The sequence below is a fragment of the Tasmannia lanceolata genome, unplaced genomic scaffold (assembly GCF_043159265.1).
Source record: "Tasmannia lanceolata isolate RefF3 unplaced genomic scaffold, GAP_Taslan_0.1 ptg000018l, whole genome shotgun sequence".
NCBI lineage: Eukaryota > Viridiplantae > Streptophyta > Magnoliopsida > Canellales > Winteraceae > Tasmannia > Tasmannia lanceolata.
Window position 1 is genome coordinate 58,115,852 of NW_027518695.1, and position 27,896 is coordinate 58,143,747.

General features: G+C 37.7%; 2 protein-coding genes across 12 annotated transcripts; both read right to left on the minus strand.

Annotated features, from left to right (window-relative positions):
* Positions 1-1,354: 1,354 nt before the first annotated feature.
* LOC143849491 (putative disease resistance protein RGA3) lies at positions 1,355-25,976 on the minus strand. Of its 11 annotated transcripts, none has more exons than XM_077358524.1 (7): positions 24,215-25,976; positions 23,799-24,102; positions 15,986-16,103; positions 11,071-11,238; positions 10,526-10,677; positions 10,002-10,401; positions 8,225-9,523 (listed from the first exon to the last, which is right to left on the minus strand). In XM_077358524.1, exons 1-2 carry the CDS (start codon positions 25,478-25,480, stop codon positions 24,058-24,060), a joined length of 1,311 nt encoding a protein of 436 aa, XP_077214639.1. In that variant the 5' UTR covers positions 25,481-25,976; the 3' UTR covers positions 8,225-9,523; positions 10,002-10,401; positions 10,526-10,677; positions 11,071-11,238; positions 15,986-16,103; positions 23,799-24,057. The 11 variants fall into 11 exon arrangements, with proteins under 11 accessions (XP_077214636.1, XP_077214640.1, XP_077214639.1 ...); XM_077358523.1 differs by having other exon boundaries at positions 10,526-10,708; XM_077358518.1 differs by having other exon boundaries at positions 10,935-11,238.
* On the minus strand, positions 22,833-23,992 carry LOC143850526 (putative disease resistance protein At3g14460). The gene is made up of 2 exons (XM_077359769.1): positions 22,894-23,992; positions 22,833-22,858 (listed from the first exon to the last, which is right to left on the minus strand). The coding sequence occupies exons 1-2, from the start codon at positions 23,990-23,992 to the stop codon at positions 22,833-22,835; spliced, it is 1,125 nt and encodes a 374-aa protein (XP_077215884.1).
* Positions 25,977-27,896: the final 1,920 nt, after the last annotated feature.

Genomic DNA, 27,896 nt, shown 5'->3' on the forward strand with positions numbered 1-27,896 from the left:
TGTCGTGCCAAATCAACTAGCATTTGCTTTGGCCGCATTATGACTCGCATTATGCATTTTGATACACCAGATTCCATATAACTACTCATGCCTCTCAATTTTTATCAACCCCCCTTATTTTGATACCTTCTACCTTTGTTCATAAACTTTAGCTGATTTTAAATTTTAAATAGATTGAGGAATTGGATGGCTCCAAAGACAAGGGCTGGGGTGCAAATATCAAAATCTTTTTGAATGATGTGATGGAAATATCAAATGACTAGCAATATTACCAAAATCTTAGGAACCTTAAGCAAAAGTGTTGAAGAAAAAAAAACATTACCAAAATCTTAGGAACCCTAAGCCGAAGTGTAGTAGAAAAAGAGTGGATAGAGAGTGGGTGAACTAAACTGGTTATGCAGTTCCAATCCAACCGACCTCACCATGTCTTGCATCAATTGTCAAAACAAGTGAATCCAATTATGTAACCCCGAGCACCCATCAAAAAGTACTGATTTCGATTAGAAAAACCATAACTAGGTTAGGATTTTGGTCTTCCTGACTTTTATGTGGAAGAATGAGGATCGATTGGAAAGGGAAATGATATCACCTGGACCGTATTTTGATGATCGCGCTCCTCACTTTATTAAAAAATACTGTAAGGCCCGCACCATAGGATAATCCAAACCGTCCAGTAGATGGCCATAGCCTAAATAGGTTGTGCCCCAAAAATCATTTCCATAGGTTGATCCTAACCCTCCGATCTATAGAGGGTTAGGATCAACCCTCTAATATTTAGTCCCTCTATAGATCATAGGGATAGGATCAACTTATGAAAACGATTTTTGGGGCACAACTTATTTAGGCTGTGGTCCATCTAACAGACGGTTTGGATCATCCTATGGTCTGGGCCATACCGTACTTTTTAATAAAGTGAGGTGTGCGATCATCAAAATATGGTAGTGGTGATATCATTTCTCCTTGGAAAATGCCCTAATTCATATTCCATGAGAAGCCTTAATATGAGAAGAAACTGAGAAGCATAATTTGGCCCCGCCCACGTTACATTAATATGATTTAGACCATTCATTTTTATCACCCTAGTGATGAAATCTAAGCCTTTCATTTTGTCACCCTCTCCGTGAAATGAAATCTAAGCAAGATGTCAAGGCCATACGAGAGCCTACCAAAGGATTAAGTGGGCAGTTCAGATCAATCAAAAGTGGGATAAACTACCTCGAAAAATAAGGGAGCATTCATGAAAATTTGATAATAAATTTTGACCTGGGTTTCTCTTATTTGGTTTGCTAGTAAAAAATGCACGCGCAGCAACAAAAAAGTCAGTTTTGTGAGAACTATCATTGCTTCAAACAAATGAAGAGGAAAACTTCTTAATTAGTAATATAGGATTCAGTAATAATAGATGAAATAACAGAGAACAGAGAACAGAGACTAAAGACATCTTGATTTTCTTTAAGTCAATAGAGAATGATCAGATGTGGAGGGAAGCTGAAATTGCAAATTAATAGGGACCCAATAAGAAAGCGACTTAAAGGACCAGACAGCTTGTAAAATGCCTGGATTCTCTCCGAGGCAGTCAACAATCCAAGTGAGTACGCTTGAAGTGGTGTCCCTTGCCGCGACGATGACTCTAGACAGGATCTTGGTCAGTATCAGGACCAGCTGCTTTCTTGCCTCCATTGTCTTGTGGAAGAGAATCCCTGGCAGGTTGATGGGCCTGGATTTATAGTTCTTCATTAGAATATAATAACACTGCTTGATTTCTTCTCTGTACAGCATCCAAATATGTATACTGCATTAACAAAAGAAACAGATCAGTAATTTCTGGATAATTAAAAGCAATGATTGACCATCTCCTCTATTATCTATTTACAATTCCGGAAATGTAGTTACATTAATTATGGAAAAACTAAGATAAAATGTTAGCAATTAATGAAACTTGGGATATGGAAAACGGAAAGAAATGAATGAGATTTGGGCTAAAGTGAAGCTAACTGTCTCGATTTCTTGGAATGGAGCCTCCTTCCCATGACGGGAGCGTGTCAATTGCAATCGTTTTAATGTCCAAAATAATCTTGTCCTAGATTCAAATTGCAAGGTTTACTATTGCTTCCACTCAGGAAGTAAGGTTTATGGATCACTTGGTTTTTAGAACTCCAAGGTGAATAAAAGTGACTGCATCTGCTCGAAATGTTTTTGCATCTTCTGCTATGACTTTTACTCCACTATGTCATCCAACACTCTGTGACCTTCAAAGGCAATTGATTCATATTAGAGAACACCAATAAACAGAGAAACACAAGCATCAATAAATCATATGTGGGTATCATCTTAGGACAACAGAACTGATCACAAGCACCATTAATACAAAAGAGGACTGACATGCAATAGTGTATAACAATATTGTCCAAGATTTTTTCAGAAGATTGAAGATTGCTAATTTTTTTTAAATATCATTTTTATTTATAAAACTAAATGAAAATCCATTTTGACTGATAACCCTCTATCTGGTTTTCCATATCTCAAGATGGATTATGATTGTTCTGCAAAAGATATACTTATTATTGTTGTTTTATCTGCAGAACCTGCCGTTTGGGTGAGATTGGATTGTTGTGCAGCTGGGCTATTATGATTGAAATGTCTCCAATTTATGAAATTTGATGCTGCAAATGTAACAAAGCATCAAATGGTGAGAGAAAGAGAGAGATACATATTATATTATATTTCAATTTACTGAGGAATGAGGAGGGTTTTTTTTGTACTACCTCTGATGAAGGGAAGTAGTCGCAAGCTTCATGGATAGAAACTGGGCATGGGCAGAAACAGCTTTATGTATAGAAACTGGGCATGGGCAGAAACCGTAAAGCTTGTAGCAAAGTTGTTTGTATTTATTCTTAGAGTACCTGTCCTCTCTGTAAAGCTTTGGCCAATCGCATGTGATGATCCAATCCAGCGGTAGTGATGATAAATTCCACAGAAAAGAAACCAGATGGATCCCAGATCCAAACTCTTTTATCCGACCCAGACAGTTTAATGTAGCAGGATTCAAGCAACTTGAAAAAATGAGATAAAGCTTCCAATTCTCTGTCAAAGAAGTTCCTCCTGAACGCCGGCATCCACAACACTCTCCCGTTTTCACGAACAAAACAATCGCTAACCAACGCATCCTTCGAGTACGCCACAAGAAACAGCTCCGGATACAACATCATAAGGAGCTCAGGAGAGCACCAAGCATCATACCAAAATTTGATACGATCCCCCGAATATTCTTTGTACCGAATCCCCTTACTAAACTCATGATAAATTTTCATCACATCACGCCACACAGTCACCCCCTTCAGGTTGTATAAATTATCCAACTCCCAATACCCAAGCTTAGCTCTATACTTACTACACACCACTTTCACCCAAAATTGATCTTGTTCCACCCAAACCTCCACAACCACTTACCTAATAAAGCGTGGTTGAATTCCTCCTAATCCCAAGACCTCCATATTTAAAAGGTAAGCATACCCCCCCCCACTTCACAAGCGGAATGCCCTTTGAATCACAAGAACCCCTCCCCCCATAAAAATCTACGTTGAATCTACTCAATTCTCAGCACCACACTGACAGGGCATTTAAAGAGAGATAAAAAGTATATAGGAATATTAGCAAAAACAGCCTTCACCAGAACCAATCTCCCCGCTCAGGAAATAAGATTCCTTTTCCACGTTTCAAGCCTCTTTTCAATCCTCTCCACGATAGGATCCCACAAATGCTTTCGAGGTCTACCCACGCCCAACGGTAGACCCAAATATTTGGACGGGAGAGATTCCAGTTTACACCCCATCATCTTGGCAAATCTAAGGGCCCTATCCATCGGCAAATTGAGAGCCAACATACAAGATTTATGAAAATTAACTCTCTGGCTTCAAGATCACATTCACTTTATCTTCAATAAACTAACCCCATATTCTCTACGCCTTGAACCGTTCTCATATTTTTTCTTGCATTCCCCTCCCAGATCCTATTACTTTTCCCATCACCTTGCCCTGAGTCATTGCACTTTTGCACAAGCAAAATAGAGAGCTGTTCAGATTCTGCATCTGATTTTTCTACTGTATATGGGTGCTCTGCATCCACCAGCATTGGTGTAATAGATCGACTTCCAGCAGGTACCCAGAATATTTTTCCATACATAGAGCGCTTCTTTGTAACCTGTGAAAGGTCACATCCTCGGCAGTCAGTTGTTGGCCATGACTTCAGCACTGTCAAGACTTTTGATGTTGAAGATGCCACAAATTCTGGTACGCAGAAATTATCTGTGAGCCATGAAAAAGCTGATGATAAACTAATTGCTTTTGTATAGTTAGCTGAAAAGCACAGTAAACTGTTAAATGCTTTTATTCTGAAAAACCCTGGGTTGCTTGAGAAGTCATTCTCTCTTATGCTGAAAGTCCTGCGTTTTATTGAATTTGATAACAAATGGGCTCATTTCCGATAAAAAATAAAACACCAGTACGATCATCATCACAGTCGTCTAAGAATTTCAGTGAGAAGAGCTTTTGAAGATTCATATAATCAACTGCAGATGCATGCCGCTCAAGATCTCAAGGGCTGGTTGACTGTTCATTACCGAGAAGGTCTATGGTTCGAGTCCGTATAGCCCTATACATTTTTGCGTCTTTGTTTGTTTTCTAGGGTCATTTTTGACAAGGGTGCTCTACTTTTTATGATCATGGGCAATGAATCAACATTTTCAGCCAAATCCCAACTCTGTTTATCAAACAGATCACCTTTCTTACTTCAAGTTCATTGGGAGAGTGGTATGTGCCTTCTTGTTATATTCCAATATTTATATCTAATTCTTTCGTTTCCGTCCAGGTTGGGAAGGCTCTATTTGATTGGCAGCTTTTGGATGTTCATTTCACTCGATCTTTCTAGAAGCACATTCTCGGGGTTAAGGCTACCTATCATGACAGTGAGGCCATAGCTTTTCAATGTGTTGATCCCTCGGGATTTGATATTGTAGGGAATCACACCAGGTAGAACTCGCCCCTAAAAGCTAGCCGTTAGAGGGAGGGTGCCCATTCCCTTATAACCCATCCACATCCATTTCACATGTCCGATGTGGGACTATTGCTTTTGCGTGGAACCCCAATAGATATCTATCTTGAACGATAGGGAACTAGAAATAATTGATTACTGGACTTCTAGACATTGATTGTGAGTTCTACATATTTATGTTTGAACGTTGAACTCTTAATTGAAAGGATTTATTCATGTTTATGCATTCAATGTCCAATCATGAAGTTGCTTGCATTTTTTCGGAACACGCATGAATGTGCCCATTAAATTATCTGCTATAACTTGTTGATCACACTATCCTGAAGGTCACACTATCCTGTAGGACACATGAATGTGCCCCTTACGCCAATAACTTGTATACACTTTAGGATGCTCACCTAAGGTTTTAATTTTAAATTATCCAATTCCACTTGAAACTTGTTTCAATGCAGACCAAGATGACTCCGATGGGTAGAATCTTCGGTCAAGAGTGAACAAAGTTCTGTAAATCACTATGTTTTCATGTGATAATCCGTAGTTGTGGACTATGAATCCTCTTCCATTTAGGTCTTTTCTCCCCTATTTTCCTCCTACGTGGAGTTTTCTCTCCATTTTTTAATGTGATCTAGTTCACATCATATGGTCTTTATTTTATATTTTTTGAATGGCAACATAAATTTTTTTAGGACCAATTACCAATGGGGGACAAAAGTTAGGTGGAATTATCAACAGGACCCATGCTTTTCAGAAATTATCAACGAGGGACAAAAGAGGTCTTGTCATTAAAAGCTGAATGAAAATGCCCTTTTCTTACGCAACACGTTTTGCTTTTCCACTTTTCCCTCTTCTCTCTTCTTTCCCTCTTTTTTTTACTTTTTCATTTTCAACTTTGTATTTTTTACCTTACCAGTCATCTTCTTCATCATTTAGCCACCATTAGAGGCGAGAAAGCTCGAAAACTTGAAACGTGAACTCATTCCCATCTATCTCTCTATATCTATAGGTTTTGTTTTTCGTTCGTTTTAGGGTTTTGCATTTCTCCTTCTCCCTTTCAATGGAGGATGAGGAAGATGAATTGTAGGGTAGAAAGAAAAAAATGGTGAAAATGAAAGAGTGAAAAAAAAAAACAGCAAGTAAAAACGTGTTCATAAGGGACTTGATAAGCGCATTCGGAATTTGGTAACTCCATTTTGATACTGGATAACCCCAAGCCCAAAGACTTGAAAACCCCCTTCCAAAACTCTAGTGCCCTCCACTAATTCTAAGGGACTTGATAAGCCCATTCGTAAATTGGTAACCCCATTTGATACTAGATAAACCCAATCCAAAATACTTGAAACCGCCTTCCAAAACTCTAGTACCCTCGGCCAATTTTTAGGGACTTGATAAGCCCATTCGGAAATTGGTAACCCCATTTTGATACTTGATAACCCCAATACCAGAGTCTTGAAAACCCCAATTGAAAACTCCAGTACCCTCGGCCAATTTTCAAGGACTTGATAAGCCCATTCGGAAATTAGTAACCCCATTTTTTTATACTAGATAACCCCAATCCCAAAGACTTGAAAACCCCCTTCCAAACCTCCAGTACCCTTTGCCAATTTTTAGGGACTTGATCACCCCATTTGAATATTGGTAACCCCATTTTTTATACTAGATAACCCCAATCATAGAGACTTGAAAACCCCCTTCCAAAACTCCAGTACCCTCGGCCAATTTTCAAGCACTTGATAAGCCCATTCGAAAGTTGGTAACCCTACTTTTGAGAGTTACTAACCCCCTTCCATAGAGTTGATAAACCCTTCTGCTACAAAACCCTCTGCCTATAGCAACTCTTCTAATGGCATTACAATTATGCTCATGATAGAAATAACAAAAGAAATGGATATTGTTTTCATTAAATGTGCTTCATGTATTACATCCCAATTTGTGTATTACGAAAAACAATTTAAGTAAATCAAAAAATATGTAGCCATCCACTCATGTATTACATTAACTTTTTCTTATACAACCAGTTGTCTTCCAAAAAAGTGAGTGAAGCCATCCATGCATTATCTCCGGAACACATCCTCAAATACAAACCGCTTAAACCCTAAACAAGATAAATCAGAAATAGAGGAATGAAAAATAGTGCAAAACCCTAAAAAAAGAAAAGAAAAACAAAACCTAGATACAAAGAGATAGATGGTAAGAACTCAACATTCAAGTTTTCAAGATTTGCCAGCAACAATGGTGGCTGAACAAGGAGGAAGATGACTAGTAGGGTAAAAATCAAAAGGGTGAAAATGGAAAAGTAAAAGAAGAGGGAAGAAGGAAAAAATAAGGTCAAAACGTGTAGTAAATGCCAAAGGGCATTTTCGTCCAGCTTTTACTGACAAGACCTCTTTTGTCCCTCGTTGATAATTTTTGTAAAGCATGGGTCCAGTTGATAATTTCACCTAATGTTTGTCCCCCATTGGTAATTGTTCCATTTTTTTAAACAGAAAAGGGAAGGGAAAAACCCAGGGACCAAGGCATTTTTAAACATAACTTTACCATTCAAAAAAATATGGGATTTGCTAGGGTCCATCGCAAAAGGCATTTAGCGGCTGGTCTGTCGCATATCAGACCAGCCAACTCATGAATAAAGACAACAACTTTTGTCTCCATTGACGAGGTGGGTGTCTGACATGTGACAGACCATCCGCGAAATGCCTTCTGCGATGTACGCTAGCAATTCCCAAAAAATATATATTAAACATAACAGAGTGATGGGGAAGAAAATAAAAACTCTCTAGGCCCTGTTTGTTTCAGATTATACAACAAGTGATGGTGATTATGGCAACCGATTATGCCAAGCATCAATTATCAACATAATAAGTTGCAACAAAAGTGACTTCATCATCATTTCATAAGTGATCATGATACACTTACTGTATTCTTAAATGGCTAAATACCCTTCAATACGTAATAATTTGGTTATTTTACAATGCATTTATTAAAGGATGACTATTTTCACAAGCGCACTTCTTACATGCAATAAACAGAAAGCAGACAATCATTCTTTCGGGATCATAAATCCACCCAATCAACAAAGAAATTTGATTATCAAGTGATTAAAATTTTTAATATGGCACTTGGAAGAGAGACTTAATTAATCTCACGTCCGGGGAGATTTCCTCAAGAACAAGAAGAATAGAAGAAAATAGTTGTTTTCATTCATGCCCAAAAATACTACTGCACTCTATTCTCCTATCGAACATAGAATTCAAATAAGAAAGCTACTAAATAAGTTCCAGCTAAATATAGAAAAGAAAACTGTAAAAATACTCTTGCTGCATATAGGATAAAAAAACTGCTAAAAACTTTCCTGCTGCTGCCACGTTCATATCATTCCCTTCCCCTTCAAAACGACCTTGTCCTCAAGGTCTAAAATCTAGAAATTGTTGTTGCAAGTCACGCAAGTATTCCCATGTGGCGTCCTCTGGATAAGTGTTTGACCACTAAACAAGGACTTGAGTCACTGCACGATTTCCCCGCATAACCATCTTCCGATCCAAGATAGCCACCGGCTCCAATCGTACCCTACCTTCGTTATCCACATGGGGCAGATCAACCAGAGCCACTGAATGGCTTCCTAACTTCTTTTTCAAGAGCGAAACATGAAAGACGGAATGAATGCGTGACCCTTCCGGCACCTCCAACCTGTAAGCCACCATGCCAACTCGTTGCAAGACCCTGAAAGGACCATAATAGCGTGAAGCTAGCTTCATATTCTGTCGTACTGCCACCGTTGTTTGGCGAAAAGGTTGAAGACGTAAGTACACCCAGTCCCCAACTTCAAATTCGCGCTCAGTTCTATGTGCATCTGCGAACTTCTTCATGCGGTTTTGAGTTGACTGCAAATTATGCCTCAATAGGCGTATGAGGGCATCACTATCACGAAGGGATGTATCAGTAGCGGCAACCACTGCATCACCTGGTACTTAAGGGATATATGTAGGAGGGGGTTGGCCATATATTGCCTCATAAGGAGTAACCTTAGTAGCCGAGTGAAAGGTCGTGTTGTACCACCATTCTGCAAGCTGTAACCACTTGACCCATTGTCGTGGCCGATCACCTGTCATACATCGCAGATAAGTTTCTAAAGTACGATTTAAAACCTCGGTCTGGCAGTCCGTTTGGGGGTGATATGCAGAACTGAAGCACAACTTAGTACCATGCAACTTGAAGAGTTCCTTCCAAAAAGCACTTGTGAAAATTGGATCACGGTCACTAACAATTGTCGATGGAATCCCATGTAGACGAAAGATGTTATCCATGAACACCTGAGCGACGTCGAGCGCTGTATAGGGTGAGAAAGAGCCTGGAAATGACCGTACTTACTGAGGCGATCTACCACTACAAGTATAACTTGCTTCCCTTGCGACTCCGGATGGCCCTCAATAAAATCCATCGAAATATCTGTCCACACTCGCTCTGGAATAGATAGGGGCTGCAATAAACCAGGAGATGCAACATTCTCTGATTTAGTTCATGCCCAAAAATGAAGGTTACAACTTATTTTCTATCAAAGGGACTTTCCTACTGCACTCTATTCTCCTACCGAACATAGAATTCAAATAAGAAGCTACTAAATAAGTTCCAACTAAATATAGAAAAGAAAACTGTAAAAATACTCTTGCTGCATATAGGATAAAAAACTGATAAAAATATTCCTGCTGCTGCCACGTTCATATCAATTTTGAACTCAAATTCATCAAACAAGCAGCCCTTAAAATCAAATGAAATCTAATCAAACAAACTGAAACCAATATCATCATCTGAGTCTCCTCAGGTTTTCTTTCTTCTCTTCCTCCTTGGGGGCAAGTCACTTACAGCAACAAACTTGCTTGGATAAACAATTGATCAATGAGCTAAAGCAAATTAAATATCTAATCAAACAAATAGAACAGATCGTAAACCGTCCTGACCTTCAACTCTGTATCTCTGCTCAGTGTCTCCGTGGCAGACGAAAACTCTAATATTCTTCAAGGCCCTTTCCACTTCTTTCTTTTCTTCTACAACCAAATCTCTGGTTTTCCTCTGAGAAAGTCTCACAGGAAGTCACAGCATTTCTGCAGATTGAAAATGATGCCAATACTCATGTAAACCTTTCACAGTGAAATCAATGTTGAGCGTTCGGCCCTATTGGGTTGGTTTAAGGCTCTAAAAGAACCCTCTAAGGCCAACTGCACCTTCACCAATATCATTGATCCCTCCCATAAAGCTTGAATAAAGAGACCTTCCCACGAGGATGCATTTCTCTGTTGGGCACTCTCACAGGATGAGACATATTTCTAGTAGCATCAGCAGGACTCTAGGAGTGTACGTCTGCAAACAACTAAAGCCAATGGCTGATGAGAAAACAATGTATTTACATAAGTTCATAACAGAAATTTCAATTATTAGGGGCCTGAAAATGCGTGTTAAAGAACAATCAATCCCAACTCCTCACCGGCAGGACCTTCTCCCATCCAGCAGGCAATTCACCAAATGAGTGACTTCAACTCTGCCGCCTCCTCTTTATACTTCTTCTCATTTTCTGAGAATTTAGCATTCCATTCTGCTGCAAGACCAACACCTTCTTGGACTTGGCGTCTCCAATGACTGTAAAAGAAGTGTGAGACACAATATTCAGCTGCAAAAAAGTTCATTCACTTGAGAGAGCAACACAAGTCCTTCCAAGTTGACATACCACTTCACCTCTTTCACCCATTCACTTGATTCCAATTCATTTTTTTAGCAAAACTTCAACTCGACTCAACCCAAGTTGCACCCTTAAGCTCAATGGGAGAATTACAAAATGATGGGAGGAATGTTATTATTGAAAAAAAAGAGTACCATTCAGTTTCCTTTGAAAATACCTGTCAATTACTCCAACGAACAGAACACAAGGACAACTTTCCAAGCTTTGGAAACACAGCTTCTATTTTATTAAACACCCAAAGCAGTTCATCACAATATCTCCAACAGCAATAACCAAGAGGTGGGCCCCATTACCTATCTCCCTTGAATAGAGATTGGTGAAGAAGTCAAGCAACAGTTTCACTTGGATGGATCTCGACTCCGACTTTTTGGGATTTGCCGAATCCAAACCTCGAATCCAAGTCAGATCTCGACACGTGAATCTGAATCCATGCAACATAGGTGCCCACTAAATTCTTTAACCTGAAATGGAAAGATTAACATGTAAGTTGAATTTATATTTGTTGAATTTTAGCTCAAATTGATACATCCCTGATTTGCTCCATAGATATATTACATGAACATAGAATTTCCAGAGGAATAACCTCATGGAATATAAATTTGGAGAAAAAACTACAGTACGACAAATTCTTTATGCAGTCATGTTCCACTGAAGCAACATCTAAACAACACATTCAAACAATAATGAGTATTTAAGGTAAACCTATCTGTATTTAAGAAAGTACCCAATAAAGACATTAAAATGAATTTAATCACCACTAATCTCTATTCAAAATAAGTTTTGCATTAGTACACTAAGAGGCAGTTAAGCACTTGATAAGAAAATTATTTAGCCCCACTATTAATTAGCAAAGATTAAAACGATTTATGGCCTTCTTTACTTTTTCTTGATGTCCTTGATAATATCTAGCAAAAAGGCTGAGCAAATATATCCAACTAGATATTAGACTTTGGCTAGTGTATAAGCAAGATGACGTATTTTCTTGGAATATTGAGAATTATAATAAAAGGACAGAATATTTTGAATCCGGTGGACGTACAGTTCAATCGCCATGGACATGCACATTTCTGAGAGATTTAATCTCCCAAAGATAGATGTAAATTTTGCAAGATTGTTCATTTTTTCCAGTCTCAGACAAGGAAAGAACTAAATTCTGAATGGGTGGTTTTTTCTACTGAAGACAAACACCTAGAAAATCATCAGTTTTCTTAGTATTTGTAGACATTTCCGAGACATCATCGTTAATAAGTTTGATCAGACATAACTTGCAACATTTTTTGAACCTTCTCGTATACCTCTCCTTCCATAACTCAAAGGATGTGGAGCAAATCCTTCCATAATATAACTTTGCATCCAAAGATGAAATACTTGGCTCAAGCCATCAAAATTGTTAAAGTATAAAAAAATTAAATATTGCCTTCTCCAACAACATAAGCTTTTGGAGTAACTGGTAGTTTCACATGATAACATAGCAAATGCCTGGGTGGGTTCAAACCTCCTGGATAGCAAAATCCATATGCAATGGCAAAACCCAAAAGAGGGGCCACATGTGCCACGTGTGGGCCAACCCTAAAACAGGGGCCACACGTGAGGGGGAGTGCTAAAGTATAAAAAGATTAAATACTGCCTCCTCCAACAGCTTAAGCTTTTGGAGTAACTGGTAGTTTCATAAGATTGTAACTTGAGGGGTCCAAACAAGGTGGAGAGATAGAAAAAATGAACAGAAGTCCTTCAAATTGAAATTGGGCAGCTAATGGTATATGACTTCAAGATTCACAATTTTTTCAGAAAGGCCATATGGATACAACTTGTCTAGATTTTTTAACAGTCCTTCATCTATATTGAATTTCTTGAAACGGAGTACGAGAATGGATCACTATCTATGTGTGTGTGGGTGGGTGGGTTGGGGGTGGGGCGTGGCGGTTGGGGTTGTCAGGAAAAAAGAGTTTCATCATGTGCAAGTGATTTTGTTCTCTTAGCTATGGAATCTGATTTCCTTGCAACTATCTTCCCATTTTTTCCGGGTTCCCAGCACTATTTCCAGCTATGGATCCTACAATTCCTTACAAATCTTCATGACAACCCCTTCAGCCATCTTGACCCTGGCTAGCAACTTAGATTGAGCCCTGGGACTGATCTTCCCATTGGCTTCGATACAGCAGTACTCATAATGTAAGGTCAGTGGGTGTCATAGCTAAATTCCTCATCAAGATGACTGGAGAACCATCGACTAGATTGTCCCAGCACAACGATTAAAAGTGTCTTTGGAGCTTATTCCATTGAAGTAGTTAGGGCTCTAATTGAGTGAGCCGTGGATCATAAACGATGATCATATCTTAATTTAGCTAATCCCGTGACTCAAGAATATGGATAGAGTTAAGAGAAATGCCTAACTTATAAGAAGAGGTAGAGACCAAGTACTCCCATTTCAAATCGTAAATTAAGCGATTTTCAGGGTACAACAAAGTATTGTCATTTCCCTTATATTATTACTTAAGAGTCCACCTCAAATCGTAAACCAAGCAATTTTCAGGGTACAACAACCCAATAGGGTCCTCTTCAAGTTCAAACTTATGCTTTAACAGAACACACCAGCTGAGAGATGCCTGAAGCAGCAACACTTAAGCTATTGGGTACTGAAATTACTATCATTAGGAGCAAGACATTTAATAAGTTATGCAAACATTTTCTTCGCAACTCTCTGGTTTGTGGATTGCATGTTTGGCATCTGGATTTCTTTGGTTTTCTACTTGTCAGTAGGACATTGGTATGGGCAATATGTAGAGGCAGTAATTAGCAAATTCTCAACTTTTTGAATTTCAAATTCTGTTTACTGATGCAGCCTAATAATATAAGTAATCATGGACAACATTTTAATATATTGCTCTGCACTCATATACAAGAATATGACATTGTCAATACATTTCAGTGTTACATTGCAGGCAATATAATCAAAGTGTTTCGCTACTTATGATGTTATTCAGTGGTAGGTTAACAATAATATGAATGTCACTAAATTATTCTGGTATTTTCTAAATTTGCAGCCTCTCACTATTATGCATTTTGTTTTAGTATATTCATACAGATTCTCTGTTTCTGTTAGTATTAATGCAGAAAAGTTTTATTTACAGTAATGTTTCCTTGAAAGTAAAGTCAATATCGAATATTAGAAATTACAAAGTGAAAGCCAGCTCCATTCACCCATAATGCCAAACACCCATATGCCCGAGTATTGGAACAATTGGGATCCATATTGCCTAATAAAGTTGTGAAGAGTGGTCCTAACACCTTTGACAGTTGTCCTAGACAGTATCCTTGTTTGATTTGGAGAACATGGAGTTACTAGCCCTCAAGTTTCCAAACTAACTTCAAAAAATAATTTGTAGTATCTAATTTATTGTCCTATTTTACGCAAAATTAGTTTTATCCAATACTTAAGAATGTGTTGTAACCATTGTATTCAGTAGGGTGACTAGCCATGTCAACTCAACTCAAGATCACGACTCATACCTGGAAATCTTTCTGAATGCAACCATCTGCCTACACTGCATTATTCTTTTTAAAGATAACAATATAGCATCTGAACATAAAACCTTGAGTTATAGCAAAATGGAACAAGATGTCCGAGGAAAGACGGTAACAGAAAAAGCTTCCCATCCACAAAGAAGATGACTACATAGTATTAACCACTCTATAATTCACTATGCCTAAGTCCCTGTTCGTTTTAGATTGCGAAAACCGACTGTGAACCCCAAACCGATTCTTGGACTCAAAATTAAATTTGATTTTGAGTCCAATAATAGGCTTGAGGTTCACAATCGGTTGTCGCAATCTAAAACGAACAGGACCTAAGAAAAAACTAAATCTCGAAAAATCTGCCATCAGGAAAGTAGTGCTTGAAGCGTCACAACAGCACAGAATGGCTAAAGCTTTCACTACTTTGATAGATGTAGCGGATGGGAATAGAAAAAACATCCCCCCTGAAATTTCCCACAAACTACTGGAAGTGGAGAGTGTTCTCAATGCTCAGTGAAGAGCACTCCACGGTCTCTCTTTTTATGCCTATTTGCAATATCTTTAGTAGATGTACAAATGTGGTTGAAGGATGTTGAAATGAATTTGTTATAGATAGAATAAGTGTAGATAAGCACTCCACGGTCTCTCATTGACAGCTTGGTCTTCTTCATTCAAGTTTGATTTTTCCGAGGCCTCTTCTCTTAGAATCCAATCCTCCAGCCTACGAAGCCCATCCTTTTTCTTTGCCTCCCAATCTACTTCATTAATCTATTGTAATCTTTGTTTATCTGTTTCTCACATAATAGAACATCGTGGTCTCTCCCATGGATGTAGGCACCATTTTCAAACCACATAAAACACTAGTGTTATCATTATACTTGTTTTAATGTTACTTTTGGACGTAACATCGAATTAGGTTCGTCAGATTTCTACACCGAGTAATCATTGAGGGGGGAAGGGGGAGCCTCCCAATCAAATGATGCAAGCTGTTAAATTCATAGCATGTAATACGTACAATAGAGGATAAATCAGCGGTAGTGTCAACAGACGAATAGTACAAAGGGCCCAGCCAGTAAGATTGCTAAGACAGGAAAAAAACATGGTTTTAGTGTTGAAAAGTTGCTACAGTTGCTTTGTTGCATCTGAAGCATCAATCTTTCAATGATTTTAAGACTTAAGGATTGATCCAGTGACCTTGCACTGCAATCCCTGCCCACTGACCCAGAAGAAATACTTACTAGCATGCAAGCTATAGTAGAAAGTTGCCCACACTTACCCAGAAGAAAGAAAAAGATAATATAGTTACTAGCATGGAAGCTATAGTAGAAAGTTACCCACAATGCACTCTAGCGAAGAAAAAGAAAAAATACTAACAAAGATGGAGCTTCAAAAATCAGCTCGGGTTGTACATCTAGAGGCATTCTAAATAGAATTGCTAACGATTTCATTGTTGGCTCTTTGAATTTATGGCCGCTATTAAGAATATTGTAATCCAACTCTCTAGACTTGTTTCTGTGCTAAAAAAGGAACCACATATGCTTTCATTTCATATATTCAGTCATAGGTCAGTCGATGAGACTCCTTTAGGGAGTTCCGAATCTTAAAACCAATATAACATTATCTTTGTTGTTGAAACAAGTGCAATCATGATTTGCATACTAACCAACCATAGGTATGTTTGTGTGAAGGTACCTATTGGATATTACATTCTGGACTTCTTGATGTTCAATATCCGTTCAAGGCTGCAAATATAGATATTCTGCCTTTTGATTTTACAATGAGAGAATGGTGCCCACCAATTTCGCTTAACCTGAAATGAAAAGATTAGCATGTAAGTTGGCATTTATATTACTTGAAGTTTAGGTCAATTAGGAACATCTTAGATTTATTTCTTAGCTTGAGTACATAAACATAAAAATCCAGAGAAATAAAGTCATGGAAGGTAAAGTTGTAAAAAACTATAAGTTGAAAATTCTTCACTGTCATGTTCAATTGAAGCAATATCTAAACAAGTAAATAATTCAAACAATAATGGGCATTCAAAAAAAGGAACTAAATAATAAAGAATTGAATGACCTTGTACTCATAGTAATGATTTATTGGCAAAGTCTACTGTTAGACAACAACAAAACTTTTGAGTAAAATTTTTAAAGAGGAGAGTAGTGTTTGTGTGCCATTTTTGGAGACTGAGAGGGATTGGGCTTTTGAAAAGAAGATAGAATTGAGAACTATATAGGACAGGTAGAAGAAACAATGGCTTCGATGGGTGTAAGAAGAAAGGAAATATGTATATCTAGTAGGAATTTAAACTCAATCCCTTATTAAGGGATCTTGATCCCTAAGCTTTGGTATGGTGTAATTTCTTCTTTAATCATGTAAGAGAGTGAGAGGGGGTGGGTGGGGAGGGGGTGGGGAGGAGAGGAGAGAAATCATGTAGAGGGGAGAATAATCTATTTTTCTTTGTTCTATTAATGAGCATGACAATGTATTTTCTACAGTAGAAATTACCAAAAAACTAAAATATTCCACTAAAGGGTAATAAAAAAGCATGTAGAGACATAGTTAGATGACATGTTTGAAATGCTCACTAGTGCACAATGTTCTACAAAATCAAACTACGAAGTGGCTAGATCAAATCCAAATCAAGTCGGGTGATGAATGGAAGGAGACATTCAAGGCAAAAAATAGTCTCATTGGATGGCTTGTGATGCAAGCTACTTTTGTTTTTTGGGAAGTTGTTCACTTGCATGGAGTTCCATGGTGGTGAGTGGAATGAATTATCAAGAGCGAATTTCTTTCCAACTGCGGGGTGATGTCATCCAAAGAATAGAAGTCATATGGTTCACAGGGCGACATATTTTCCATTTACCATGATAAAAGAGGACAAAATTGAAAAGAATGAAAGAAAGAGAGGAAGTTAACATAAAACGGAGGCATTTTTAATAGAGAAAAGAATAATGGTCAATCTTCTTCGATAACATATTGGGGGCCTAAATGGGTAGTTATGATAGTTGCATTTTCCAAAAGTTGACTACATTGAATTCTCTATGCATTGTAGATTGTTTCTTGGTTGAATGCGGTCAATATTTGAATTTTCCACGCATTGCAGGTTGTTCCTAGGTTGCATAACCTTACGTTTCATATTTTGCTATGCTTTGTAAGTTGTTCGAAGTCTTTAATTCTAGCATGTATAAGATAAGGTAGTTGGTTCATGCAAGGAACTTTTGATTGATATGACATTTTATATTTATAAGCTTCAAAACTGGTAATTTTGAGAAATGTAGAATGGAAGACAAGCCTATCTTCCCTTCGACTTTTGGGTAGTGTTAAATGCTATTTTACCATTAACATTGTTATTAAATTTATCGCCTTCACATCCTACTTTGTGTTTTCTACCAATGTTGTAGCGATTCGTATTCGGATAGCTTTGAATTTGTGTCGAACTTGTAATAGGAGAAATAGTCATCAATTGTTTCCCGAAAGTCGGTAAATCAAAATTTAGTAGTTTTTTTATTTTAGCAATTTCTTTTTTCTTTTTTGAGTTTTTCTAGGTAAAGAATATTATTAATTACTTATGTTTCAACAGATATAGAGTACAAAGGAGATTTTTTTGGGTTTATTTAGAAAGGACTATCAGTCTGGGACTAGAAAGTTATGCTTTAGAAATTAGAAGATGCTTTTTGTACAAGTACTATCTACGTACTTCATTGTAAGGTTTCAGTAGAAAGTTCATAATTACTCTTTTTGATGGACCAGTTCTATTACTGCTATGGGAAAGAAGTTAATTATTTTGGAACCTTTTTCATACGAACAATTCATGATTACTTATTTTAGTGGATCTTCTTTAGTGCTTCCATGAAAAAAAAAAGTTCATGATTTTGGAATTTTTTATTTAGTGGGCAATTTCTAAAAAACTTTCTAAGATTTTCAATCTCTCTACTTCATTGTTCCAATTGATGTTGTGTTTACTTCTGATTTGCATCAGTTTTGCTTCAATCTTGAGTTCTAGATAGGCAGGTTCCTATTAGCTATTTGAAGTTGCAGCAATCCTGTTCTCATGTTGGGCTCTTAAGGATTGACTATTTCAAATGGGATTTATAAAAGTATGATATGTGCCAAGAAAGATAAAAGGGAACCTTATCTACCTCAAAAGGAAGTCAAGGAGGAAACTGAGAAGTGTTGGAAGACCCATATTCTAAACCGATTCGTCAACTGGAGGGCTCTTGATCAGTAAGAAGCTGAACTCAATCTTTTTATGGAGGAAATAATTTGAGGAAAGAGCTACTAAAGAAAGAGGGAAGATGAGTTGGAATCTGATACTAAAAAAGTATGAGAAGCAATGCTGCTAAGAGGTGTTTAGGCCAGAGTCTTTCCATGAAACAAGAAGAAGAAAAAAACAAAAAGGACTGAGAAATGGAGTAGATGAAACAAATCCATCGACCTATCAAGTATCTACACTAAAGCTGAGATCAGTAGACAAATGTGGAAAAAGAACGATTGGTCCCTTGCAATGAAGCTTAATTTTATGTGTTGTTATGTTAGATAAATTCATTTTTGAATATGTAGGGATCATGCTATAATCCTCCTTCCAAAAGGAAAACTAGAGAGTTAAAACCCAAGATTCTGATTCTAATAGTATACGAAATATCAAAATGCAACAAGGATATCATTGTTGAGTAAGATAGAAAGTCATCGTCGTGAACCAAAAATGATAAGACGGTCTGGGAATTTGAAGGTTTGAGTAAAGGAATACTTCCTTCTTTATGAAAAGTTTGTTATCACGGCTTCAAGGAAATTTTATCTAGACTGAATATGAAAGAACTATGAGAAGAACAACAATATTCCTCCTATGTTGCAAGATGAGTTGATATTACCGGATAGGGTGGATGATAGTTTAGACTCAAGCAAAATCCAAAACAAGCTTGCGATTTGGCAAAAGTAAATTGGTCATTGGATTGAAATCCAAATATAGAACCGATATGAATGCCAAGATGAAATAAACTTTTCCCAACAAAATTGACTTGAAACATGTTCAGTCTGTAGAAACTATCTAATATAGGTTTGAGTTTAGATGAAAGGAAATAATAAGCTTATTCTAGCATAATATTATTTCATAAATGGGCCCCCAAAAGGAAATTCTTTACAATGAAGAGGTAAAAGCTTAACATTTTGTTGTCTACTGTATTGTATTGATTCTGAATCCGAAAACCACAGTCCCACATTTATTCTTTTTGCACAAGAAATCGCTGATTGAACATTCGAAACCGCTCCGACAGATTGACTTTGCCCAGAGATCGGAGAGACGAATGACGCTTCATACGAAAGCCTATAATGGTCGTAACTCAGAGAAAGATGGAATGAGGAGTCAAGTGGTTACTGAGGGTACAAACATTTTGGATTCCTCCCCGAGTCCACTGAGGATAGATATAGTCTTTCGAATTACATTTGGTCCCAACTGAGACTTTTGACTAACCTCGGTGAATGGATAAAGGCATCCAAAAATGATGGAGAAGTGAAAACAAATGGAAATAGGCAGGGATCATTCTTTTTTCTTTTTGGGTAGGTAAGCTAGGATATAACCTCCAACCTCTTTATGATTCTTTATTTGAAAGGCCCAAACTAAAAGAGTAGACGAGATTTTGAAATAAATTGGAGAAATAGGGCGATAATAACTTGCAACTAAGAAAGATCCAATGAAGCATTTTAAGTTAACCTGTGTGTGTGTGGGTTTGTGTTTAACAAAAAAGAAGTAAATATGCCAGTGTGTTTGCATGTCTGTGTTTTTAATTTTTCTTACTTAGAAAAAAAATTCAATATGTGTGTGAGAGAGAAAGAGGGAGAGATAGAAACAGAGGTACAAGCAAATTGGAAAGTTATTTCAATGTTGATGCTAATTTCTAATAGAAGTTGGTGTAATAAATTGAAAAGAGAATCCTTGTAATAAATGCAAAAGAAAATCCTTAAGACACCACTCCATCTTCTTATACAATGAATGATGACAAGGAACAACCAATGAGTAGAAAGCTCAATACAAATCCATGTTGGCTTGTTTGACTTAGTTAAAGTTAACTGTGCATGGATCATAGTTACACACATTGATCAAATTCTTAATATAGACACTTCTTTTCTTTTAGATAAGCTGAAATTAATTGAAAAAGGAGAACAGAGAAAAATAAAACAAAAAACTACACCAAGGCACAAAGCGACTAAATGAAAAGAAAAAGAAATCACATAAGAACCAAAGCAGCCTGAACAGTGCTTAAATTCAACAATGTGTACGCTGTAAATTCATCCCAGTTGGGATTCTTTTTGTTTCAAAAAAGAGGTAACAATTTATTGTATACTACTAGGTAACTAAATTTGAAAATAAATGAAGAAAAATGTAAAACCCACTCTACTATCATCATATCAACTAATGTCAGATTTGATTTTAGAGAAGAAAAATTCAATCCAGACATACAACAAAGAAAAACATTTAACCTACTTCGAACCATGTAAGACAGAATTTTGTTTGGGCATCTATAATTTGTTTGAGTAGATGTCTTTTCCAGTATCATGGTGTAGTATCATGGTGTTCCATCCTAATCCATAGAACTAGAACAAAGAGCTCTACTAGCATCACATCAACTAATTTTGAATTTGATTTTAGATTAAAATATCTCACCCTAGACATACCAACAAAGCAAGCATTTAAACCTGCTTTGTCTTCTCGTTTTCATTTTTCATGGATAAGTGCACTTTCTTTATGAACTTGAAATTCCAATAAATGTCTGTGTGTGAGGGGTAGATGCAAGATGAAAAATTAACAGAGTTTTGATGCTCAATTCTAGAAGAAGTTTAGGGAATGTAATCAATTGCAAAAGAAATCATCAATCAAATAACATTTAAAGCAAACCAACACCAAATAAAAAAGGAAGAAGATTTGAAGAGTTGCTACAAGATCAATTAATATGAATGATACCAAAGAGTTCAAAACAGAGCATAAATTCAATGAATCATATAAGGTAAATTCACCCTAGTTAGGGTTCCTTTTGTCTTAAACAAGTCATAATCTACTGTATGGCAAGACTAAGACAAGAAATTTTGAGATATAATGAAAAATTAAAGAACCTGAAAAAAAAATCTCTTTATGAGCCTGGAATTCTAGTAAAATTAACTGTTTCCTTTGTTTTCTTTTGAAAAGAGAAAATGAGGAAATGAAAAGAGATAGAGAGAAATTGAGGTTTACTATTCTTTAAAATAAATAATGGATTGAAATCTATTCATATGATTAATAAAATCCAAGAGCCCTAATTTGGGATTGAACCTCTAGCTCAATGGTTAAGGCTTTTTCATCAACCTGGAGGTCGGAGGTTCAATCCCATCTTACATACCAAAAATAAATAAAACAAAAGCCAAGAGGAGAGACAGTCGTGTACCTTCTCCAGAGTAGTCTTCAAACCCTCGAGCCATTTATCTCTATTTTGGGGATGTGTGAGATATTGGGCCAATATTGGCCTCCGTCCTTTTGACACTGTTTCTCTACTTCCGGACAGCCAGCAATATGTAATTCCTGAAGCGTAGTGGGCAGCCCTTCCTCCGGCAAGGAAAGGAGTTGAGGACACCGACCAATCCTGAATGTTTTGAGGGAGGTGAGGTTCTTCAACATCCCCTTGGGCAGGGATTTCAGATTATCACACGAATCGATACCGAGGGTTTTTAGCGTAGGGGACAGTAGCATGCTTGGAGAGAATTCGAGTTGTGAACATTGAGAAATATACAAGGTTTGGAAGGATGTAAGGTTTTTAGAAAAGATCTCAACATTATCAACAAAGAGATATGTAAGCATGTCGAGCATTCCCTCTGGAAACTGCTGCATTAGAGGGCACTTTATAATTATCATTCTACGGAGGCCTATGATGTTTGGCAATGTCTCTAGTTGTGGACAGTTATAAATATATAATGCTTCGAGGGAGGTGAGGTTATTACGCATCCCCTTGGATAGGGATTTGAGATTAGGACAGTCGATGATCCTGAGAGATGTAAGCGCGGTGGGTAGCTCCTCCTTGCCTACCAATGACTCCAATTGTGGACAATTTTTAATTTCCAAGACTTTGAGGGACGTAAGGTTGCTGAAAATCCCCTTGGCCATGGATTTGAGATTAGAACATGAGAATATCTTAAGGGATTGAAGAGTGATGGGCAGTTCCTCCTCTGGCAAGAATGAGCATTGAGTAACCAAGTCCAGATGTTGGAGGGAACTCAGTTTCCCTAGCCCCCTTGTAGGCATACACTTGAGGCTACCACAACCGTTGGATATCTGGAGAGATCTAAGCGTGATGAGAAGGCCCTCCTCGTCGTCTCCCAATGACTCGAGTTTACGACACCACTGAATATTTAAATCTTGGAGAGAAGGAAGGTTATGCAACCCGACCTCCTTTGGCCAAGACACCAACTCATTACAGTAAGTGACCTCCAATTTCTCAAGTGCGGTTAAGGGTTGAAGAAATCCAGGGGCCAATACCATCTCCTCTCGTTGCAGTCTCCTATTTCCAAATTATTAATGGATGGGAGGTGGGGAAATCTCTGCAGCTTAGGACAATTTGATATTTTTAGTGTACCAAGGCATGGCATGTCCCCTTCCCTTGCTCCACACCATTCCTCCAAATTCGGCATGTTTACCAGCTCTAACTCCTCCAATGATGGAAAACCCTTAATAACCTTATTGGACCCACCAATAAACTCACCTTCAATATGTTTCAATCCATCCATTCCATTAATCTTGAGCTTCTTGAGGAAAGGTAGCTGCCCAAGGGGTGGAAGCTGTTGGCAATTCAAACATTGAATGAGACTAACAGTGTTCAGATTCGTCAAATTACCGCTCATCATCCACCTGGGGAAACTAACACCACCATATGATAAAATCTTTAGGGTTTTGAGGTTGGAGTGAGGTTCGAGGGCTTCAAGTACCTCCTCATCAACTGCAACACCTCGTGGATTATTATTTCCCCATTCCAACGTCAACTTATCAAGGTACTCTTTCTTCTTCAAATTGGCTTCCTTGCATTCGTTCTCATCTATCACATTCTCTAAATTTGAAATGTGAATAGTTCCCCTCAACTTTGTCAAGTTCTTTAACTCCCTTATTCCACATCCACTTTCTTTGCCCACAACAAATATAGTCAGTGTTTGAAGAGTTATTAATTTCCCAAGTTCCGGTGGCGTAGAAATCTTACAACCCTCCAAAGCGAGATGCCGTAAGTTAATTAGGTTGCTGGTGGACTTTGGTAGCTCAGCAAGTTGCTTGCAATAGCAAAGTTTCAGTGTTTGCAGATTATAGAGGCTACCTATTGATTCAGGCAAGGTTGCAATAGTCGTAAAAGAGAGATCAAGGTACCTCAAATATTTTGATTCTCCAATAGAATCCGGCAAGTCTCTTACACAGATATGACTCAAATCTAACACCCGTAAGCATCTCAATTTTAGGAAGAAATCATGAGCAACTTGCTTAGTGAGTGTTTCGTACCTTGGCGGTAGCAGAAATGTGCGCAGCCTCTCAGATTCATGAAAGGACTCGAAAATTCGTGAGTGTTCATTGCATTGCCATATTGATGCACGACGAACCTTTGCAGCGATATTCCAAGAGTCGACGCTACTTTTTATTCTGAAGTATTCATCACCAGAAATGGATCGTGCAAGGTCATGAATTAAGTCATGCATCTTGTAAGACCCTCGAGAATATTTAAAGAACGACCTCCATGTCAAGTCATCAAGATAATCAGAACCTATGTCTTCCAATCGCTTCCTTCCTTCAGGTTGGATAAATCCTTCTGCATCCCATAGTTGGATTAGAGTGTCCTTGGCAAATTCATAATCCTTTTGAAACAACGAGCAATACACAAAGCATTGTTTCAGACATGCAGGTAAGTGATCATAGCTAACCTTTAATATTGGAATAATATCATCTTTCATCTCTGATATTTCCCACATATCACTTTCAAGGATATTCTTCCACTTGTTCTCATCAGTATTTGAACGTAAGAGACCTCCAAGAGCTTCTATTGCCAAAGGCAAGCCATTGCACTTTTTCACAATCTCTTTTCCAATTCCTACTAAGTTCAAAGATACATCTGAGCCTCCCACTATGAATGCCCGTTGTGTAAACAAGGACCAGCCGTCGTCCTCGTCTAAACAACCCAAATTATAGGCGGGGATTGTGCCCATGATTCTAGAAACTCTAGAACTCCGCGTAGTAACTAGAATTCTGCTCCCTTTTGCCCCAAAACTGAATGGGGACTGTAGCCTCTGCCAGTCATTAGGATTGTCATGCCATACATCATCTAGGACGAGTAGAAATCTCTTGCCACTCAATTCTTCCTTGAGCCTAACTTGAAGTGGGTCGATTTCGTTAAGATCACAAGATTTCTTTGTCACTGATTCAATGATTGCTTTTGTTATTCTACACAAATCAAAATCTTCAGAGACACAAACCCATCCTCGAACTGGAAAATGATCTCGCACCTGTTTATCGTTGTAAATAAACTGGGCGAGAGTTGTCTTTCCGAGGCCCCCAATGCCGACAAGCGGAACAACAGAGATATCCTTGGATGACGACGATGACGACGCTGATGATGATGATGCAAATTCATCCAACAACAATTTTACTATCTCCTCTTTATCGTTAACCCGGCCGCATATTTTTGATTCATCTACTACCGAGCTCATCTGTGGTGGCCTTTTTGTTTCACGCCGCCTCCCTGCATCTCCTTGTTTCAGATGAAAGTGATGCCTATCCTGTCCAATCTTATCCAATCTCTCTCGAACTTTTATCTTATGTCCTATCTCATGTCGACACTTAACTGGGTTGGAAGTAAAACAAGAGAAGCATAAGCTGCGCACCTGCTTCCTGTTACTGGTTTGGATATTTCCTTCCAATTTTGATCGGAGCACTTCAGTTGTAAACTCGTCCACTACATCATCTGCATCGTAAGCAACATCCTTAAGCTCCCGAAGCCAATTTTTCACTGCATTACTGCTTGCTTCCTGTTCTTCAGCGTCTTGAAGCACAGCTTGAATTGCAGATAATGTGCTGGATAGGTTTTCGACCTCTTCATCAACACCCCATAGTAATGTAATCTCTTGTATGACTGAATCCATCAATTTGCCAACGATTGTTTTAACAAGAGGAGACAGTAATAGATCTGCCATACCTTTTTCCTGTATTGAAGATAAAAACCAAAGAAAGCAGCAACGAGCTAACAAATTGTGCTTCAGAAAAAGCAAGATTAGATCACTATGAACTCAAAACGCCTCTGTTTTTTTTAGCACAGAGAGCCTCTTGCAGTGGGGAAAAACAAGTAATGGATCATTCTTTTGACGTAAAATGGGTGTAAAACAATTTTTTTTTTATGAGTAAAACAAATTTTACACAGGAAGAAAAGTAAGGAGAAAAAGATGCAATAATTCATATTTGAGATTTATGTGGCAAGCAAGGAGCACCACACAAAGGAAAGAAAATCTAGCTACATCGCCTACACGTTCTTATCATGGTCAGAAGATTAGAAAACTAAGAAATAATGACCAACAATCGGATATATTATAAAAATAATATTATAATGAAATTTCGGTCGAATTTCCTAAACGATTAATTAATTTATTTTTTTTGCCGAAGTTCGGCAGAAATTTCAGTTTCAACGAAGGCCAAAACTGGGATATGGACCTGATTTTGATGAGAAGATTGATCTTGATAGTTTATGTATCCAAAGTCTGCAAGGGCAGTTAGGACATACGGAAAAGCTCATAAATATCATAAAAGAAAAACAATAAACTAATCCAAGGAACAATTTTCCATGCTTACCAAACAAGTTCTAAATTTTCCTCAAAAACAAAGAAATATTCAAATTTGCAAAATAAAGTTATGGAAAAAGAGTTAGCCAGTCTTTAGAGAACTTTTTTCGAGGGTACAATCGAGAAAGGTGCAATCAATTCTGTATTTCTGGGGATGTATGGGATCATCTTTGTTTTTGGATTGTGGCACAGCAGGACGGGAAGGGGGCCCCATTGTGACTAGTCGATCACGCCCAATTAACTTAGCTTAGTTTTCTAGGCTATGATGATCACATGTGACCATCCAGGTGTCATGTTTCAACGTAGAATCAATCAAATGCTATTTTCTCACGAACCCATTTAGTTTTTTTTTAATTACCTGTGTCTTGGTAGAGTAGTGGTCAAGTGATCTCCTCGTAAAATAGGAAAGAAGTCTCTGTTTGGTTGCGCAAAAGCCTGGCTTTTGTAGCCGCCGGTTTTACTTGAGTTTTGGGTGCCACATCATCAATATGCTATGTTTGGTTGGCATTAGATGAATGAATCCTCCTTGTGCAGTGACATGTCACCCATGTCTTCTACTAACAAAATACAAGCAAAGGACTGCAAAAATGTGATTTTTTTGCTTGGATTTTTTTGGGAATGATGTTCTCTCTCTCTCTCTTACTTTTTTCTCTATCTATATATTGGTAATGATGCCTCCTACCAGTACTCTACTTGGTTGACAAGCAAAAACTACCTACCAATATTCCACAAGGTAAGTTCCAGGTAATTGCTTGCAACCAAACAGAGCCCTTCTTGTGTAGACTTGAAAAGTGGTGTGTACTTACGGTCATGGCCGACAAGGAGCATCACACTAAAGTAGCAGACTTAATGAAAAGCACGCTTGATTGTGCCCACACTACATAAAAGACAAAGAAGCGATAATTATTCTTCCTGATTAACGTGTTCTAGCCACCGAGGCACCACACATTGGAAAAAAGTATAGATCGATCGAGAAGCTCCAAAACAAGATTAGAACTCTAAGGCTCAATTTTGTATTTTGAGAACCGATTGTGAGTCCAAAACTGATTATTGGACTCAAATTTATGTTTAATTTTTAGTCCATTAATCAGTTTTGGACCCACAATCAGTACTCAAAATCCAACACAAACAGGGCATAAGATAACCGTGAAGTTAACAATAGAAATGTAATGAGAGATGCAAAATCTGCAACAACTAATTAATTCAACTAGAGTATAAGATTCAAAGTAGGGAGATGATAAATTCATACCCCCTCTAGGATAATTCGCACCCCTTTACTATGAATTGACATAAAAAAGCGTAAAAAAGAAGGTTATGTGCAGGACTTTAATGGCTTTTGACATTGATTCCCGTTAAAGGGGTGTGAATTATCCAAGAGGGGTGCAAAATTATCATCGCCCTTCGAAGTATTTAGAAATATTGATGAGGATGAAGATATATTCATCAATGGAGGTTCCAAGTGAGCACCACATGTGTTCATGTGATAGGATCCGTCAATCCGACCCCACCTTGATCAAATAACTTTAGCCTCTTCGTTTTATTGGGCCTCATTTAGACTGTTTGTTTCGGATTTTGAGAATTGGTTGAGTCCGAAAACAGATTATTGGACTCAGAATGGAGTTAAAATTTTAGTTTGATAATTAATTTTGGACTCAGTCAATTCTCAAAATCCAAAACAAAAGATGCCTAAACTATTGATTTCATAGGCTTTAATCTTATGGACAAGATGTGTAGTTTGCAAACCTAGAGTTAAGAGAAAGAAATTGCTAGACGGTGT